Below are 19,436 nucleotides of genomic sequence, written 5' to 3' on the forward strand. Positions count from 1 at the left end.
ATGACTTAAAGTCAGATAAAGTCACATTTTACAGTAAAGTGATGAAATTTGTCTGACAAACAGACAAGTTTAGATTTTGCATGTCCATTTTGTGTGGTTAAACTTGACTTATTATGGCTTTTTCTTTGTAGTGTGAGAACATAAATAATTTGTGAGAATCAAGATCTTTCTCCAAATTACTCCATGTGACTGGGCTGAGGTTTAGGACGGGAAACTTTTTTCTTCCAGAGAAAAAATTCAGACCTTGTGAGGGAACGTATTATAGTGTGATGAAATCAAAAACCCACAGTGAAACATATGGTGGCAGCATCGTGCTGTGGGGTAAAATTCTTCAGATGAACTATGAATGGAGCAGAAACTCAGTCAGCTTTGAACCTAAACCTTCAGATTTTTGCTTGAAAAGCAGAAGCTGCAGCATGAACCTCTTTGTTTGCCATTGCAGTGGTCCAGCTATACATACAAATTGCTCAAAAGATGGGCAAAGAGACCAGAATTCAATTTGACAGAGAATTTGTGGGATTGTATTTTCCCCTCATTTGGAGAGAGTTAAAGAACTTCTTGAAAGTAGACATGGGAAATTTTTACCAAACCAAGTTTGGGCTCGCTGAAGGACTGCAAACAGAAGGAGTGATTGTTGAAATTGAATCAAAATTCAATAAAGCTTCAGTTTAATCCTGAGCATTTTTTAATTTTCCCTAACAGATAGTTTTGCTTTTTGTTGAATTGTACATAAATGTTACGCTAACATTGCTTAAAATACGTTATCATGGATTTTCAACAGAGGCATGTAAACGTTTAAACTCCTCCTTATGCATGCGCTTCCTCCAATGTGCTCCAGCAATTACTGTCAACATTTTTTATTACATCGGAAAAGATTGAAATTTAAAAGTCACCATGAATTAAACTAACACAATGATGATGCTCGCTGTGCTGCTTGCTGCAAATGCACCAGCACCAGATGAATCTGACTGAGCAGGGTTACTGCGAGGGTTACTGTTACATTGTTGGTTTACATAGCCCTGTGAACTTCCCTGAGGAAACGCATGCCAGAGCAGGATTTTACCAACCTCTCTCAATCACTCCCAGCTGGGCTCATGACAGGAAATGCTTCTTTCTCCTGAAGCACTCGCTGAAACATGAAGCATGTTGCTTTATGAGTACGTCGCCGCTGAGAACTCGCGTTGAACTGTCTTTGCTGGATCTAAAAGCGTCCTTTATGGTCAGCCGCCCTCCTCTTCTACAAGAGCTCGCTTGACCTTTCGAAAGTGGTCAGCTATGTTCAGAAGGAAAAGCAACTCCTGGTTTCAGAAGGTGCAAACAGCGTCATGTCAGTGATTCCTTAATGACGGCGAGGTCAGCTGCACAGTGTTTAAAAGGTCTAATGGACATCTGAGCCGGCTTTGGTGTCAGGCTTATGAAAGCAGTTTAGCAAGGAGGCAAGCAGCCTCAGGCCAGCAATAACAGAGTGGAACTGATTAAAGAAGAGGAGAGGCGCGGGGAGGAGAGAGGAAAAATGAGACAGGGACTGATAGCATCTTTTTCACCAACATGATGATATTAGAGAGCTAAAGGCGCAATAATTTCTCAGAAGTTGTTGTTTTTTTAGCTGCTTCAGAAATGTAAACAGTAACTAAACGTCTACAATATGGAAATATTTGGCAGAGGACTGAAAGTTATAGTTAAAATAACAGCTCTTATCCTTAAGTTTGACGGGAATTTACACAATTTTCCAAAACAATCTAAATTACTGCATCAGGATAAAAGTGGAGTCCTGATTTGAACACATTTGATTTCTCTAATTGGAGTCAACCTCCTCTTACAGCTAGCACTCACATGAATCTGTGATGTTTTATCTCTTTAAACTTCAATAAATTGTATTCAAATATTATACAATTAGAAAATAATTGTAAGGCGAAAGGAAAAGAGTATATGGCTCTGAAGTTTTATTGTGGGTTTTTGTTTTACAGAAATATGCAAGAAATTGAGCGTGTGTTCATATTTAGACAGTTTCTGATACCTTGACTTATATTGCAGTGAAACCAATTGGTTTTTAAGGTCACCCCAGAATAACTAAAGTCCATTTGTGTGCAACCTAGTCCTACTAATCCAGATTGCCTGTGAAGGCCTATTATTAGGGAACGTTAGTGAACAAACAGCGTCATGAAGACCAATAAACACAGCAGACAGATTGAGGATAAGACTGTGGAGAAGTTTAAACTAAAACAGCATTCAAACCTTCAAACATTCCAGAGATCACTGCTCAAAACATTTTCTAGAAATAGAAAGAGCACGACACAACTAAAAACCTAACAAGACACGGCCATCCATCTGAACAGGCTGGGTGAGGGTCGCATTGATCAAAGAGCCAGCCAAGAGGAGCCTGGGGAGCTGCAGAAATCCACAAGTCTTGTGGGAGAATCTGTTGACAACACAACTATTAGTTGTGCACTCCACACGTCTGGATTTTATGATAGAGTGGTAAAAAAAAAAAGCCACTGTTGAGAGAAAGTAATGAAAAGGTCTGTTTGCAGTTCGCCACAAGCCATCATGGGAAAGCCAGACATTGCTTTTCTCGTCAACCCTTTCCAGTTCATTCTGGAAGACCCCAAGGTGTTCACAGTCCAGGGGGGATATTTAGTCCCTCCTATGGGTTCTGGGTCGGTTCTGAGATTTCTCCTGCTGGGAGAGAGTAAAATTATATGCTCTGTGTCCACTGTGGAAAACATTACGCATCAATAAAACCCCCAAAATGCCGTGACTCTCATCTGGTGGTGTGTGCTGGTAAAACTTCTGTGACTGAAACAAATGTTTGGAAAAACAGTCACATGATTGTCCGTGTGAAACAGCAGAAAAGTTATCACTTTCCCATTAAATTTGTGGATAAAGAATTAAAGAGTTATGAGGAAAGCAGTACTTGTCTTTTCTTACCGTTTTACAACATACTAAATCTAATTCAAGGGACAATTAGCTTTTCCATTCCATTGTTTTTGTTGCGTGAAATTCCCCTAGAACATGTAGGCAGCTAGCTTTTCCATGTCATATGACTAAAATGGGGTAACACAACATCAACATCTTTCAGTTAGTGGCTTTATCTGTATCCCATCTTTTATTACAGTTAAGGTCAGAATTATTAGCACTTCCTGTGAAATAACTCAAAACTCTTAATATTTCCATGGAAATGACCAAAATAAAACCTGTTCATTGTTGTTTTGCTTCCAAAAGAAAAAAGACAAAATCTCTGCAGAGTTTCATCAGTATGTATTATTGATGCTCTGACCTGTATTTTTTTTAGCGCAGACAAGTAACTGTGCTGTCTTCAGTTGTTGCAAAAATGCAGGTAGGTAGCAAAGAGCAACAGGAGTTCAGGTCTTTTATCCTCTTTCCACACACTGGAAGAGCTCTTAAAGTCCAACTTGTCAGGAAAAGGACATGAAAATAAGGTGTGCGGAAAGAGGATTGTGTAGTTAGCAGTGTCCTCCTGGACATGGAAGAAAACACTGTGCTTCATCTGGTTTCAAACATGCAGGGGTGTCAGGACACAACAGCACAAGGAGCCACGCCTTCAAAGACCCAAAAAGGGGGGACTCATCCTCTCCTCTCTTTACTCCTCACCTCTCCCCGACATGGCTATAAGGAACACTAAAGCACAAGCCCAATAGCTCATCTCCATCTTCTCTGTGTCCAGAGAAGGCGGCCATTGTGTGCCCGCTCCTCTCTCCCCAAGTCAGTTTCCTATTGAGACTCTGAAAAGGCCTTTGAGGGGCCCTGTTTTGGCTGTGCAGCTCACCTGCGGAGTTGAAACTATGGGTCCATTCTGAAGCCCAGCAGCTGCCAGGGCAGAGAGGCTGGCACCCGGTGGGAGAGAGAATAGCGGCCGCAGAGCCTTTCAATATGAAGCCACTTAGTAACAGAAGGCATGTGCCAAGCCTGCAAAGCCATCCTTTGGAGCTCTCCGAATATCAGAGGAGAATTAGACACATCTTTGCCTTTTTTAGCCGTTTTGTGGCTTTACTGTTTTGAATAATAAGGCCTCTGCGCTGATGGGGATCGGGTGAGATTTAAGAGCAGAGAAGCAAGCTAACTCTCTAACACTATCTGTCCATATCTGAGAATGACTGGTGAACTTTAGTGACAGATCTCTCTATGAAAACGCTGAAGATTTCAGCAGCTTTGGCCCTCTGAGGATGTCCTCACCACACAAAGCCCTCTTTCTATCAGCGGGCCAGCTCCCATACTGGTGCTAATTTACGATGCCCTCACAGCAATTTCCACAGTCAGAGAAGTTCAATTGTGTTTTCCAGCTCATTAAGCATCAACACAACAAAGCTTTCATCTTCTCCTTCATCTACTTTATACCCCCCTCTCCCTGTCTCCCCGTCTGCTTCACACATCTACCTCTGCTTTTTTCCAGTTTACACACATCTTCTAGGCCTAAAAAGATGAAGAAAGGGTAAGGTGGGCAAACATCTCGTTCTCCCTCGTTCTTTAAACTCTCTTTGTGTCCTGGCTTTGTGTTTTGGTTAATTGCTTTAATGCAAAGACTGGAGATTTTCCTCATACTGGTCCAGGAGGGATTTAATGGTTGTTTATTCAGGGGCCTTTGCTGCACCCTCCTATTCCTTTCAGGGCTTCATGAGACGACGTGAAATCTATTGTAATCTCAGCGTATTTGTTCAGCCTCTCAACATAATTAGAAACTCCCAAAATTAAGCTAGCACTTTTAATATTTTTAAATTAAGCAAGATGTTTACACGAGACCTTTAACATCAGAGTTGAACAAAAGTACAGTTATTTCCTAAAAGTTTGAAGAGGCATATGACCTCTTTATCACTGAGAGGAAATAAATCCAATGGGCAATTCCCACCATTTAGAGGAACAACAACAATGCCCCAGAGTAAAGCATGAAACCCCAATTTGTTCCAGTTTTGGCTTCTTCTAATGTGGTGAACATTATCTGAGGCTCTGATAGATGAAACCATAATTTACAGGCATAATCAACGTGCCTGGAACATCTTTTGAAGCAAGTGTGAGTCAGAACAGATTAGGAAATATGTTCGGGAGGGGAGCTTGGGAGGGGGCATTGTCGGCACTGGCAGCTACTACTTGTGTGGATAGATCAAAACAAACCACAACCTTCAAAGTGTAGCCAAATAATTTATGGCTATTAATGACCTATTTATTTGCAGTGTTTAGCAAATAACACTGAGGATCTCAGATCTTGCTGCTTAGTACTGGCACGCATTTTAGGGGTTCCCCTGTGTAACATTTATACATGTGACTTTTTAAAAAATAATAAATGTACACTGTAGGTTAAGTAAGTTGATGCATTATGGTGTCAAACTGATCTTACTTTTGAAACTAGGTCTGAGTTTTTAGGACTGAATCAGCCTATAAACCCATGTAAAAGTATCCACACTGCTTTGTTTCCATTTTATGATGTTGCAAAAAGAAACTCTGGTGCATTTTGTTGGAATTAAATTTAATAGAGTTAACAGCAAGTTAATTGTGAAGTTGAGCACAAGTGATTTTGAAAATCTTCTAAAAAGTTTGCGTAGGCCAATACTTTTTAGCACTAACCTTTCTCTGCAGAAGCAACAGCTTTGCCCATCAAAATAATTACATTTTTGCTCAATATTATTTGTAAAAATAGTTCAAGTTCAATCTGAGTAGCTGGAGAACATTTTTGAGAATCCATTTTCAAGTTTTTTCCACAAATTCAGTTCTGAACAGATATTTAACACAAAAATATAGCGGGGTCTGGACAATTAAGTCGCTGACATTACCAGAATGTCACTAGAAATAACTCTAAAAGGTCTAAAATACCTAGACTTCTGTAGCTAAATTTGTTCAATCTAAGTATATCATGAAACCCAGCATCCTTTCCTGCTCTCTTTGCTATGACTTTCACTCAAATGGGAACTAAATCAGCATGAACAGTGCTGTATCATAAACCCAGCATCCCCAGCCTGTCTTCCTGGGTTATTTTCCAACATCATCATCCTCCTCATCATCATTATCACAGAGCTCTGGGAGTATAATGACCCCCTTGCTGTCAGCACCATCACTGAGCTCGCTGTAACACCCATCTCTCTCTTAGTCCAGAGAGGGTGTCCAATTCCCTTTGTCCTCATCCATTTTCTCCCAAACCACAACAATATGGCGTCCATGTATCTGCACTTGTCTGTTAGCACCTGGCACCATTGGCAAGACTCGGTGCAGAGCTCCCCGTCTGTCAGAGCAAGCTCATCTCCATCAGACGCCATGTGGAACTCACCCGCTTGTAACCAAATCCAAACTGAGACGTACAAAACACACCGAGGGACAATAAACCACTCTCAGCTCACCTGTCAGCACCGTCCTCTAAAAGTCATGCTAACATATAGTAGATAAATGAAAAGCACTTAACCAATCAGCAGCCTGTCAGCTAATTACAATAATTTCAAGCCTTATCTGCCATGCGAGTCTCCATTGCAGCGGCGTTTCTTCCATGAGTAGCGCTCTGGGTGAGTAACCGCCTCCTATGTCTGCAAACTTCAACAAACTTTAATCTGATCCCATCGATTCTGCCCGACTTCTCTATCTCTGCAGAGGGAAAGCAAGCCAACATCATGTTTCCGAATGTGTTGATAGTGATGTTTACAGTTGTTTCGATGTCACACGTTGCATTTCGGATGTAGGCCAGGTCTACTTTGGGTGAATCTTCAACATGTTTGCTGTGGCTCTCTTGTGACAAAAAGCAAAGAGTTCTGAAACCTTATAAGTTATGCTATTGGGAGAAGCTATTGACCTGTCAATAGCTTCTTTCACCTGAGCTGTGGATCTCTGCAACTCCTCCAGAGCTACTTTTGAGCCCTTGGCTGTTTCTCAGATTCCTGCTCTTTGCTCAGCCTGTCAGTTTATGTTGATCGCCAAACATCAGTAAGTTTGTTTTTGTTTATTTGGAAATGTTACATGAAAGGGGACTGAATCAGATTGATACACATTTCTAAAAAAAAAAAAAAAAAAAAGTCATTATTTCTCATTTTTTCTTCCATTTTTCAACTATGTGTAATTTTGTGTTGGTTTATCTCAGACGGTCCAAATAAAATACATTCAGGTTTGTGTTTGTATTGCTAGACTATGTGCTAACTTTCAAGTGGTATGAAGAACTGGTGAACTCTTGTTCACCAGTTCGTCATACCACTCTGTAGTGTGAAAACGCTGTAGTGTGAAAACAATGTGGCTCAGCTATATTCTGTATATTCTGTGACAGTTTGACAAATGTGCGCCATGATAACCAAGAGAGGAAGGTTAAGTTGCACCTTTGCCATAATGGTTCAGCAGGTTAAACTGGAACCTGAGTGAATACAGAGTTAGTAGCAACTGAAACTGACATGTTGATGTAGTTTCCTTCAACTCTTCCTCCAGATAAGGAGGAACATTGCAGGGGAGAACTCAGGTTTGGCAATTGATCTCTGGCTGGTTGGCCTGAGAGAAACTGAGCAGGAGGCAAGACCTGCTTCACTTTAATATTCTTGGGAGCCTGTGCAACACCGCATTGATCTTTCAAACGTACAAGACAAATGCAAGAAGTGGAAACCGGTATGTTTAGCACAATGCATGACCCCAGTTTGTTCCAGGAAAGTTGTCGTGTGATTCTTATCAGTTTTTAAATGACAGAACAGGAAGAGTGGGTGAAGAGTGATTGTCCATTAATCTTTTTAAACACAGCACTCTGTGAACAGCTAGCTTCTTTAGCAAAGAGCTTTGGTGGCTTAACCTCCTTGTGGGAGAACCGGTGACTATCTGCTGGACTAATGGATACATCAGCAGCCTTCCCTATGACTGTGTAGGTCATAACACATAACATATTTTTGTGTGAAAAATATTTTTTGTCATATTTTGTAATATTTGTCTTTGCATTTGTATTAGATTGCATTTGTTGATTTTTGCAACCTGACAGTCATTTTAATAAAATTCAACCGTCTTCACATATTTCTGAATGCATTTGATACAGGTTTAGAAGTCAAAGATTTGTAATCCGAAACATATAGAGCCTGCTTCAACATGTCTGCTGGAAAGGAAATGCATTTTTGAAAACCTCAATTAACTCTTAAGCTATTCTCCTTTGGGGCAAGGCCGATAGGTTTAGGAGTAGTGTTGACGTTTTTATGCAAAGGGAAGAAACGTTTTGGACTTTTCGCATAAAAGCAGGAAATAGAATGTAAGAGAACAATCACAAATAAATTGTAAAGGTATTGTATTCTTAATAATAACAAACATAAGGAGACATACTATAAAACTATACAGGCAATCAATGTTGTAAATGTCTGCATGCGAACTGTCAGCAAAGAAATAAAAATACCAATTTTTTTTTTCAACAATAGAAGAAAAAGAAAAGACTATATACAGCCGTGCACCTTCTTTCATTTGAGAGTGATAATATTGGCTGTAAGTAGATGAGAATGTAATGTTGCCCTAAATTACAGTCATTCAAAGCTTGTATGGTTACCCAGCAATCTATCACTGTCACACAAAGAGCGAGAGGGGGGAGACCGAGCAGACAGGCGCCAGGCACAGCAGGATCAAAGCAGGAACATACCTCAGGGAGGGAAACGGTTAACTCCATTTAACCAATTGTCCTATAAGACGGAGACAGACAGAAAGTCAGTGTGTTGCTTCAGGCCTGTCCAGCAGCAGAGTCAAAAAGCCTCACATATTTGGTTTCAATGGGAGTTATTGGACTTGGTGCGAGGAGCTCCGGAACAAAACTAATTTGGACGAGCCTCTTCAATAAGGCCCTTTAGAGACTCTCAAAGGGGCTGCAGACAATGAGCACAACAGGCTGAAATATATGGGCATAGACAATTAAATTAGAGGCCACACTATGAAAATTTACAGTGACAATCACTCTTGGAAATACACCGAGAGCGGTAAATCACAGCTTGAACAGCTATGCTGCTTTAATGAACCAGGACCATAAACTACTGTCTTCTAAAACAGCTTTCAACAAGCCGTGTCACTACTTTATGCTCTACAGCTTAGATTTAAACAGTTTAAACAAGTGGTATACACAAACTCATCAGATTATTTTATTTTGAATAACTGAGAAGAAAGCGCTGCCTATTGTTTGTGGTGTTCGTGGACAGGATCTAAAGGTTCAGTTGCGCAGAGGAGGATGTTTGGTTTCAGACACTTGGGGTCTCATCTTTGCTTTTCACAGACGGTGTGGTTCTGTTGGCATCTTCAGCGTTCACTGTGGAGTGAAGGCTTGAGTGTGAAGGGGCTAGGATGAGCGTCAGCTACCTCTAGATCTGAGGCCGTGGTTCTCTCAGGGTAAAAGAGGCGCTTCTTTATTGTCAAGTCTCACTCTAGCTGATTAACATCTAGTTCGGTTCTAGCGAAGTTGGGTGTGTTGCTATTGTCAGTGTGTTTCTAACTGTGTGGGAGTGAATATGAGCAGAAATGTGGGGAGGGGGGAATGCGAGAACGTGGGCAGTCTGTGAGCGTGAAGGTGCTGCAGTCGATGATGTCATTTTGTGTGTGTGCCCTTGGGATGTCAGTTTTTCTGAAAACTTCTGATATATTTGCTCGTTGGGGGTTGTCTTGTCGCTCTATGCCCTCTTATCCTTCTTATTGATAAAAGGTTTGGACCTCAAAGTTTGACCAGAGAGTTATCGTCATCTCACCAGCTACTATGGTCTGACGTAAATCAACGCATGCAGTTTGCTGACAATCAAATCGCATGTGACTAATACCCAGCTAGGTCCAGCTTGTATCACATGAGGTGGTTCCACAAAAAAATGGGAAGGAACAGCACAGTAATCTGGCCAGGGTGGACTGGGACTAGTTAAAGCCACTCCCATGGAGAAGGCGCCAGCTCAGGTGTACTGCCCCGTCTGGCTTGGAGGTTGGTCTCTGTCTCAAGAAGAAAAGCTTAAGTATCTTGGTGTCTTGTTAACGAGTCATGATGGTATGGAACATGAAATGGACGGACAGATTGGGGCTTCATCTGCAGTAATGTGGGTGCTGCTACAAACAGTTGTGGTGAAGGAAGCGCTTAGCCTAAAAGCAAAGCTCTCAATTTACTTGTCCTTGAGTATTCTGACCCTCCCCTATGGAAACTGAGATGTGGATCATGACCAAAAAGACGAGATCCAGGATACAAAGAAACAAATGAGACTCCTCCAAAGTTTGGCTAGACTCAGCCTTGCAGACAGGATACGGGGCTTTGCCATCCAGGGGGAGCTCATAGTAGAGCCGCTGCTTCTCCACTTCAAAAAGAGTCTTTTGCCGTGGTTCAGCATGTTGCTTGGGCCCCTCCCTTTGGGGGTTTTCCAGGCACGACCCACTGGGAGGAGACCCCAGGGAAGATTCAGACCTCACTGGGATCCCGCAGAATGAGCCAGAGGGTGTCGCTTTAAGGAGAGGGAGTTATTACTGGAGTTCTCTTCTGGACATGGTGCCGCCATCACCTGATCTTAGATAAGCATGGAAGACAATGGATGAATAATCAATATAAACACAGAAACTCTAATTTTTAATTACAAAAAAGTACTGAAGCTATATTTATTTTCCTGCACATTTCAGTGAAAATGTCTATTAATAAAAGAAGCTTTTGTAACACAACTTTCATGAGATTTTTGGGTCTGGTTTTTGTTCATTTAGTCACCTTTTAAAGCAGGAATTTACCCATTCACAACCGATTCACAAGTCTTTACTATTTGTTGTACTCAGAAGCGATCAAATGATGAGCCGGCCCATGGCATAAGCAAACAGTATTTTATTTTCACAGTGTTTTGCAGAGCTTACGTTCAAATATATCAGTAAGTTAGCTAACCATTGTGTACACCTTATGGAACATGGACTTTCTGCATATGTGCTGTGGCAAAGCAGATATTCTCTCACCAGACACATTTCTGGGATTTCGGTTGTTCATTTTTAAAGTTTTGGAACATTTAAGCTCCTACATGCAAACCCAGATATCCCAGGGTTTGTGATAAATTTAAAAAAAAATAAGCACACACTCATAAGAAGCATTGCACTAAGAAGCATTGACTTCTTATAGTTAATGCTTCTTGCAGGCACACCTGTAAATATTAAAAATCTTTAGTTTAGAAGTGATTTTTTTCAGTTTCAGAGTCTAATCACTTCTAAATATACACACCTTCCTAGATCAAGAGACATAGACTTTCCTTCGAGCAAAATTAATTTACAGCTTGTTAAAATTAGCCCTTTCCATTGGCCTTGGACTGGCTTTACTTGAGTTAACATTTTAAAATGTAATCGCTGAGAAAGATCCATGCTTTATGTTAGTTTACTGCATGGGCACACAGTCCGGATTGACGGAGTTCATTAATCCGTTGTTGTTTCCATGCAGTTTCGAGTGAATTTAATAGGTTTTCAAACCATAATTGTTGTACTGGTTTATGTAAACAGTCTGACTTGGACCCCACGCAGGTCTGACACGCTCACAATTGACTGCCAAAGTAAAGTAAAACGTTCTGGCAACTCAAGTTACGCTGAAAAACAAAAATACATTTCACAGGTTAAGCTGCTCTCTAAAAGTACTAAGCTCCAGAAACAAATGAGCAAATCAGAGAAATATACGGAAGAGGATTGGGGCCACTGGAAAAAAAAATAATAAAACAGTTCTGACTTTAATCTCAGAATTCTGAGATTAAAGTCACAATTCTGAGAAAAAAGTCAGAATTCTGAGATTAAAGTCAGATTTTTTTCCCCCCCTTTTTTCCAGTGGCCCTAATCCTCTTCTGTAGAAACAGCCCTGTCTTGACAGAGTCTACTTTTGTTAATACATGAATTTTCTCAAGGAATATTTGGCCATCAAAACGTGGAGAAGAATAAAAGTAAGTAAAGGTTATTTATAAAATCCTTTTCACAGATAGAAAATCACAAAGCACTGTGCAACAAAACTCAACATTAAACTATACAAAGATTAAAAACAAGAATAAGAAGTACAATAAAAAACCGCAGGTCTGAGCTGCTTAGGTCTGTAGTAAATCATGGAAAGTTTACATCTGCTCCACGTTCCTTGAATTAGTTATCTGCCATCGCTTACAAGTTTTACAACTGTCAATGCCCACCAACAGTAAGCTAACCTCATCATTCATCTGTCCTATCAGAGCGCGCACCAGCCGAGTCACGTGGACGACTTTTAATGTCTGATTCGCCCGCGGTAAGATGAGAGAGAAACTTCTGGCTCTTCACTGAAGAAAATGCGAGCCTCTGCGTAAAACTCAGCTTACCAGCGGATGCGCAGCGTCAGCGGAACCACAACGATGACAGTGATCTTCATCAAGTGAACACACGCAAACATTAAAAAAAAAAAGCAGCGGGGAGAGCGGCGGGGGAAAGTGGTTGCATGGCACCGCAGTCGTGCGTAATGAATCCTGCGCAAGGATCACCGGCCTTGGACACATCGCGTCAGGATAAAGCCGCTGGAGAAACTGGAGCCGAGGAGCTGGACATGGCACCCAGAAGGAGCTGTAAAACCAAAGGTTTCGAGCTGCCTTTCAGTGTGGAATCCCTCATATCGGACAGGACCTCTCCGTGCAGCAGCTCCCACTCCTCTGACCTTACGTCAGGCTGCGTCCGCACGGAGGAGACCGAGTGTGCGTCACCGAGAGGGATCTGTGGGTCCAAACTGGAGGCGGTGGACCTTAGCGACAAGGAGAGGACCTGGCTCCAGGATCCATACCATGCACACACAAGTGAGTTGGAGATATTATCATTATTTTTGCTACTATTAATAATAATTTATGTTTGTATCATTACACATCTCATGCATTTAGGTTATACCTCAGTTCGGTTACTGGACAATTTAAAAATAAAAAAATCTCTATAAATTAAACTCTTTAGAGATGTTTACTGTCAACATTTCATAACTTTCATACTTTACAATTTAATCATAAAGTATGGCAAAACTGTATTAATTTGAATGGGTCTCAGAATTTATTTTTAAAAAAACTTTATTGTATCAAGTAGAAGGTCAAATATGTTACGTTTTCTTTCTTCAAGAAAGTTTTTTTTTTTTTTGACGTTTTCTACTTACCAGGAAAAAAATAACAAACTAGAGAAAATGAGAAGTAAATGGCTTGATATTGTGCGCCACATGTTACATACTGGACTCATACCATTTGCATTTTGTATATTTTTGGTGCAGGACAACTCTGCTCAACCTTTACCTGAAAAAAAAAAAATCATATATGGGGCCCACACTCACATGTTGGCTGGCCACTGATAGACTACGATTTAAAATCAACTATAAAATGTGATTGCAGATTTTGCCGTCCGCTCACATTACATAAAAAAAATCTAAAGGTTGATTGACATTAGTTTTGTTAAATGACACAGGATATAGACATAAAATGATCCATCTTGAACGCAGTTGCCACAACGAACATGCCGTTTCTCACTTGATCAATCTGCTTCCAGGAATCCCCAGCTCAACTACGTGCAACCTGCGGAAACACAAGAACAACAGGAAACCCAGGACCCCCTTTACCACGTCCCAGCTGCTCTCTCTGGAGAGGAAGTTCCGTCAGAAACAGTACCTGTCCATCGCGGAGAGAGCAGAGTTCTCCAGCTCCCTGAACCTCACAGAGACCCAGGTCAAAATCTGGTTTCAGAACCGCCGAGCCAAAGCCAAGAGACTGCAGGAGGCCGAGCTGGAGAAGATAAAGCTGGCCGCAAAGCCGCTGCTGCCGGCGTTCGCCTTCCCCTTCCCGCTGAGCGCGCCCCTGGGCGCAGCGCCTCTGTACGGAGCTCGGCCTGCTTTCCCCGTACCCGGACTACTCAGCAGGCCTTACGGGATGTATTACTTGTCTTAACTAATATCCAGGACGCTGAGTTGGAAAAGCGTTATTCAAATATGTTTTTAGAAAGAAAATAACAAATGTCACAAAAAAATATCCATCCCGATAAATCTGTTTTCTCTCTCTCTCTTTTTTACAGTTCTTATAAGTTCAATGACATTTATATCGCTATAGTTGGTGTGAGAAATATTTTTACACATGTTTACAAGCGTGGTCTACCTTATTTCTTTGGAAACAAATTTGATGGAGTAAGAGATTTTAAAGAGGTCAGCCCAGATGACATTTATAAAAAGATGAATTATTTTTAGGCCAGCAAACTTGTTTTCCTTGGTGAACTTTTGCTCACATTTTACGCAAAAGATGAAAATTAAATCGCACTCCACTGTGTTGTAAGCGGTTTAATTTACTAAAGCTTAATTCCATTAGATGCAGTTACTTTTTTTTTTATCTTGAAAGGCCAACTTGTTCTGGATTGAGAATATCTTTTTGAAAGGTATCCAGACTTGCATGTTTTTGACGTGCGGAGCTTTAGAAAATGTTTTTGCTGAGGCCGTACCAAATTTGCTTTTTTTTTTTTAAAGAACTTTGCTGTCTTATGATTAACAAATTACATGGACATAACCCTAAAGAACTGACTTCTCAGTGTAGTTGTTCTTTATGGCTCAAAGGCACCGCAACCAATTTATTTTAATTTCAAGAATAAAACGAAAATAAAATTTACAAGTAGATTGCAAATCATAATTTATAGTGCGAAAATATTACTGAACTACTGGAAAAATGGCAGTCTTAAGTATCCCTTTTTAAACCTGTATAAGAAGTGAAGGCCAGAAAACATCTCATCCTCCTTTTTCAAATACCCTAAAAATTGACCAAACAAGTCTGACACCGAACTGGAACTATCAATAGAACCAGTTTTTTTTTTAAATAGACTGAATCATTTTAAATAGATATGGATTTTTTTTTGTGTGTGTCTTGAAAGATGATCTACATTTTAAAACACTGCTTAGGCCCAAAATTATTCACACCCTTTGCCAGATTATTTAAAATTACTCTCATTCATCCAAAAAGTTTGCTCCTGCTTGCAAATGAGACAAGTATCTATTAAAAGATGATAAAACAAAATAAAAGGAGTAACAATTTAACAAATAACTATTATAAAAAAATGTCTAATTGAAAATTATTTATAATTGTGTGAATAATCAGTGGGAGAATCTATACTGGCATCATAGCATCAAAATGTTCCTATAGCTGTTGACCAGCTTCTTGGTTGTTTCTGCTGATCTTATGAGGATTCATCTTTGGTGAATCCAAGTCTTCTGAATTTCTCTGTCAGATTCAAACTTCTGGTTCCAAAATATGAATGTTTTGGAGTTTGGCCGCTCCAAAATATAAGTACCATTTCCAGGCAGAAGAACTGTATCCACCAGGTTTTTTTTAATATATATATATATATATATATATAGAGAGAGAGAGAGATAGATATAGATATATATAATTGTGGACCTAACTGACTTAATAAGACACACAAGCATCAAAGCTGAACAGCTGGTATTAGTACATACTATCACAGATGAATAATTTTTGACAGATTTTACTGAATAATTAAAGTTGCACTTGAGTTGAAAGGGGTTCAACGTTAATCTTTTGGGCCCGAGCAAGCACCACATGGGTTCCGAACTCAACCTACCAGCTTAAATACATAACTTTTCTCTTTCTCAATGCCTAGCAAAAGGGCTACTTTCTGACTTTTCACTATCTGGGAACAACTTTTGTTTGTTTGTTTTTTAGACACACCTGAAACAATCTGCTGACTACAAGTAAAACCATGCAAATAAATAGAAACACGGAAATTTGCTCACTTAGAAACTTTCGGATCAGGTGTTGCATCTTATGTGATGTGTCACAGCTTGTATTTTGGATTTACATTTTATCCTGAATTAATAACGATTTAGGACAAAATAGCAAAACAAGCTGAAAAAACTGAATGGGATATTGATATCTAAAGGGAGTTTGATTGATTTTCCATAAAGTTTGTCTGTTGGCTTTGACTGTTATGAGTGTTTTCCTGGTTTTCACAGCAAAATGTTCCTTAATATATTAATTGCTGTCATTTCACACAACCACAAGCTATTCTGAGGTATAAATCCCTGTCTGTCTCAACAATACAAACGAAAGCATACATTGTCCTCATGTTTTATTTTTCTAAAAAAAAAAGAAAAAAAAAAGTTGATTTAAGAACTTTCCTTTTAGTTTATGAAATATAATTACAACTATTTTGGATTGTTTTTTGTTTTTTTTTTGCAATCATCAATCCCACTGCAGTCTTTAATGTACAGTGCATTTTATGAGACTGAAAACACAATTTGCATTAAAGTCTATTACTAAAAGATGTAAATGTTCTCCTAATTTCCTGTCACTTCTGTGAAATCAAATACATCCTTAATATAAAAGTGCTGAGCTTCACTGCATCCTTTCATCACATTTTCCAACAGGAAATGTCGGATTTTCCAACCTTTTCCAATCTCGCATCTCATCTGAGAATGCAAAAAGAGCTTTAATTGAATTGAATTACTGACAACAAAGTGCATCACATTTTAATCCTAAAACACAGAAAGCAGAGTGGTCAGGTGCTGTGTTTCATTTCCTTCTGCCCCTCTGGCCTCTAAAGCCTCGGACCGAGCCGTGACCAAAACACACAGTTTTAGGCACCCTGTGAAAAACAGAACAAACCCTTTAAATTACAGTTAGTTTTTTTTTAAATATATATATACAAGACAATCTGCAGAAAATGCTTCACAAAACTTACTTTAATCTGACTTAAAAATGTTTATCTTTAGTGGACTGAAGGTTCTCTTCAACACACAAACCTAAGCTGATTTTTATACAATTTAGGGCTTTAAAAAACAACAAACCTGTAGGAGTATCTTGGTTTCAGTCGCTCTGTGTTTGTTTCTGGGGTCTGAGCTGAAGCAGAAAAGTCTTCAGACTGAGCAGCTTCCTCACTGCTTGCATGCGTCTCCATGGACTCCTCCTGCTCCAGCTGGTTGGACTCAACGCCACACATAACCTCACACACACCCTCCGACCTACAAACATCGTCTGCTGCCTCCACAGCCGTGTCCGTCCTCTGCTCTCTGCTCGCTTCTCTGGTTCTAACAGAAAAAAAAACATAATTTTAAAAATAAGGACACTGAATGATTTCGAAAAAGCTGCAAAGGAAAAAAATAAACAAATGAGGATCTTATTTTAAATACAGACTGTTGAGTTGAAACAAGATATTTATTTACCCTATGTAAAGGGATACCGGAAATTTTTTTGTCGATATTATATCAGATGTAACTTTTCCTGTTTTAAATTAGCTAAGATTTCAAAACTATTTCTATTTGCTAAATGCCAGCATAAGAAAGAGGATGTTTTTTTTGTTTTTTTTTTCTTTTTAGATGATTTTCTATTAACTAAATGGAGACACACCTCTGGATGTATTTAATGGCAACACATCATACAGCTTCCTTTGGATGATGTTATTGAAAAATCTAACAAAATCAGGCATGATATCACTGACAGTTTTTTTTCAGTGCTGCTGTTTATAAATTCCAATTCTCTGTCCCTGTTTTGGAGTCCACAGACGCTTGGTGGGTGGGGCTTCAGGACCGCATATCATTTGCATACATTATAGAGGCTGACGGTAGTGCTATGGTCATTCTCAGGGTAAAATGTATGCAATGGCTACTTCAAGTTCAGATGGACCCTCTAAAAAACAGGTAAGTAACCTTGTTATCTTTCATTGGTATTCCACTGGACTGCATTAATCGTACAGTAATGACCTAAAACAGGAACAGTTTGCTCTGATTTGATATTGGACTGTGAGGGGAAAAAAAATGGTTACAGTGAGCATGTGTTGATTTTAGCGCCATCAATACATATACAGTATTACCCTTTTTCTTTTCTGCTTTTGTCAAATCTGAAGTCCGGTGGATACTTGTGAAGTCTTATCAGGTGGTCCTTCCTTTGCTGACTTGTCCTAAACTTCTGTCCACAGCCTTCCACAAGGCACAGATACTGAAAGGAATCAAGGTTCCAAGAAAAAGCATGATTTAATATTGCTTAAAATAAATCACTCGTTTAATTCTTCGGGCATCAGATTATCCGGGGCTCACCATGTCCTGCTTTTGGGCGAGGATGGTGAAAAGTGAGTCGTGCCACTCCTGAATGTGAATGTCTAGGAGGCGGGCGCTCGGCAGGGAGCGGCGGCAGGAGCAGCACACGTGTCGGTGCAGGGAGTTGTAGTGGTGCTCGTACTCATGCAGTGTGCTGAAGACGGCTCTGCAGCCGGAGATGTGACAGCCAAACTCTGAAACACTGAGGAAGAGATCAGGAGGAAGAGGGGAAATATCACGAACTATCTGAGCCAACTTCAAGGCCACCTTTTCTTGTCTGTGCTGCTTTTTCTTCCAGATGTTGCAGCCCCGTCTGAGGGATGCTACATTTGAGAAAATCTCAGTTTGTCTACTGAAGTTGCTCCTTTGTTCCCCTTTTTGAAATCAGGGCAATATCTAAAAGTCTTGACCTCACCTACTTGCCTGCTGCCATTCCCCAGCGAGCTCTGCACTGGTGGCAATTAATTAATTGATTTTGTATTAGGAGACATTTCTGGCACTTGTTTTAATTTCTTTGGCACCTTACTTATAATAACATATTTGCCAGTGAAGGGCTGCAAAGCGATGATGACACAATATGTTTCCTTGGAAGTTACCAAAGCTGGCAAAAGAAAAACTATTTCAAGCAGCACCATTTTTTAAAACAATCATGCTGCTGTTCTGTTTCAATAACACTGATTATTGATTTCATCTGATCACTATTCGCAGCAATCTAGAGCCAACCCAAACTGCTACCAGTACAACTGACGGAGTAAGGTTTGTGAAACGCAAGATTTCCATCAGTGTCAGAGGTTTTTTTTTTGTTTGTTTGTTTGTTTTTTGCCACAGCTGTCCAGTTCAGAGTTTTGTCTGTAACCCACCTGGGCGCTGGCTGCTCCTCTGCCTCCGAGATGAACAGGTCCTGCAGATACATGTGTCTGAAAACATCTCCATCCTGTCAACAAAGGTTTATTTTACAGATGGCAACTAATGTTCCTACAAACGTTTTGTCGTCCGGTGGAGCTCCGTGTGAAGTTGTTACCTCAAACAGCTCATGGTCTCTGTGCAGACGGAGGAGCTGCGGACTAAAAGTGAATGGGTTTCCCTCCACCTGCTGCTCCGCCGCTCCTCTAAAACCCTCTTCTTCGTCGCCGTTATGAGTTTGACTTCCTCCCATCGCTATAAACTGGACCACGTCTGGTTGCAACATCATGCACAGACGTTTTCATAACTTCTTTGTTGAATCACTGGCAGCCGAACGGTTTCTGCGTTTGTTTTGGTTAGAATTTGGCGCGGGGAGATAACGTCACTCAGGCAGTTTCCGAGTTGACAGGGAAATGTTGTTTTGCCGCCACCTGCTGGTCAAACTAATATCGGAACTGGAAACAAAACCGCTTTTCATTCAGTCACATAATGTCACGTGGAAATGCTGTCTAAATTTCTACAATTTAGAACAGTCAGCTTTTGTCTCTTACCATTTAGAAGG

The 19,436-nt window shown here is 40.2% G+C and overlaps 2 protein-coding genes across 2 annotated transcripts; one reads left to right on the plus strand and one right to left on the minus strand.

The window, feature by feature from the left end:
• The first annotated feature begins 11,724 nt into the window (after nucleotides 1-11,724).
• Nucleotides 11,725-14,733, plus strand: msx3 (muscle segment homeobox 3). The gene is made up of 2 exons (XM_007546094.2): nucleotides 11,725-12,710; nucleotides 13,435-14,733. The coding sequence occupies exons 1-2, from the start codon at nucleotides 12,362-12,364 to the stop codon at nucleotides 13,827-13,829; spliced, it is 744 nt and encodes a 247-aa protein (XP_007546156.1). The 5' UTR covers nucleotides 11,725-12,361; the 3' UTR covers nucleotides 13,830-14,733.
• A 1,382-nt stretch (nucleotides 14,734-16,115) lies between these two features.
• znf511 (zinc finger protein 511) lies at nucleotides 16,116-19,267 on the minus strand. The gene is made up of 6 exons (XM_007546095.2): nucleotides 18,993-19,267; nucleotides 18,832-18,905; nucleotides 17,972-18,173; nucleotides 17,749-17,873; nucleotides 16,727-16,966; nucleotides 16,116-16,524 (listed from the first exon to the last, which is right to left on the minus strand). The coding sequence occupies exons 1-6, from the start codon at nucleotides 19,161-19,163 to the stop codon at nucleotides 16,452-16,454; spliced, it is 885 nt and encodes a 294-aa protein (XP_007546157.1). The 5' UTR covers nucleotides 19,164-19,267; the 3' UTR covers nucleotides 16,116-16,451.
• Between the last annotated feature and the right edge of the window lie 169 nt (nucleotides 19,268-19,436).

The sequence above is a fragment of the Poecilia formosa genome, unplaced genomic scaffold (genome assembly GCF_000485575.1).
Source record: "Poecilia formosa unplaced genomic scaffold, Poecilia_formosa-5.1.2 Scaffold15, whole genome shotgun sequence".
Classification (NCBI taxonomy): Eukaryota; Metazoa; Chordata; class Actinopteri; order Cyprinodontiformes; family Poeciliidae; genus Poecilia; species Poecilia formosa.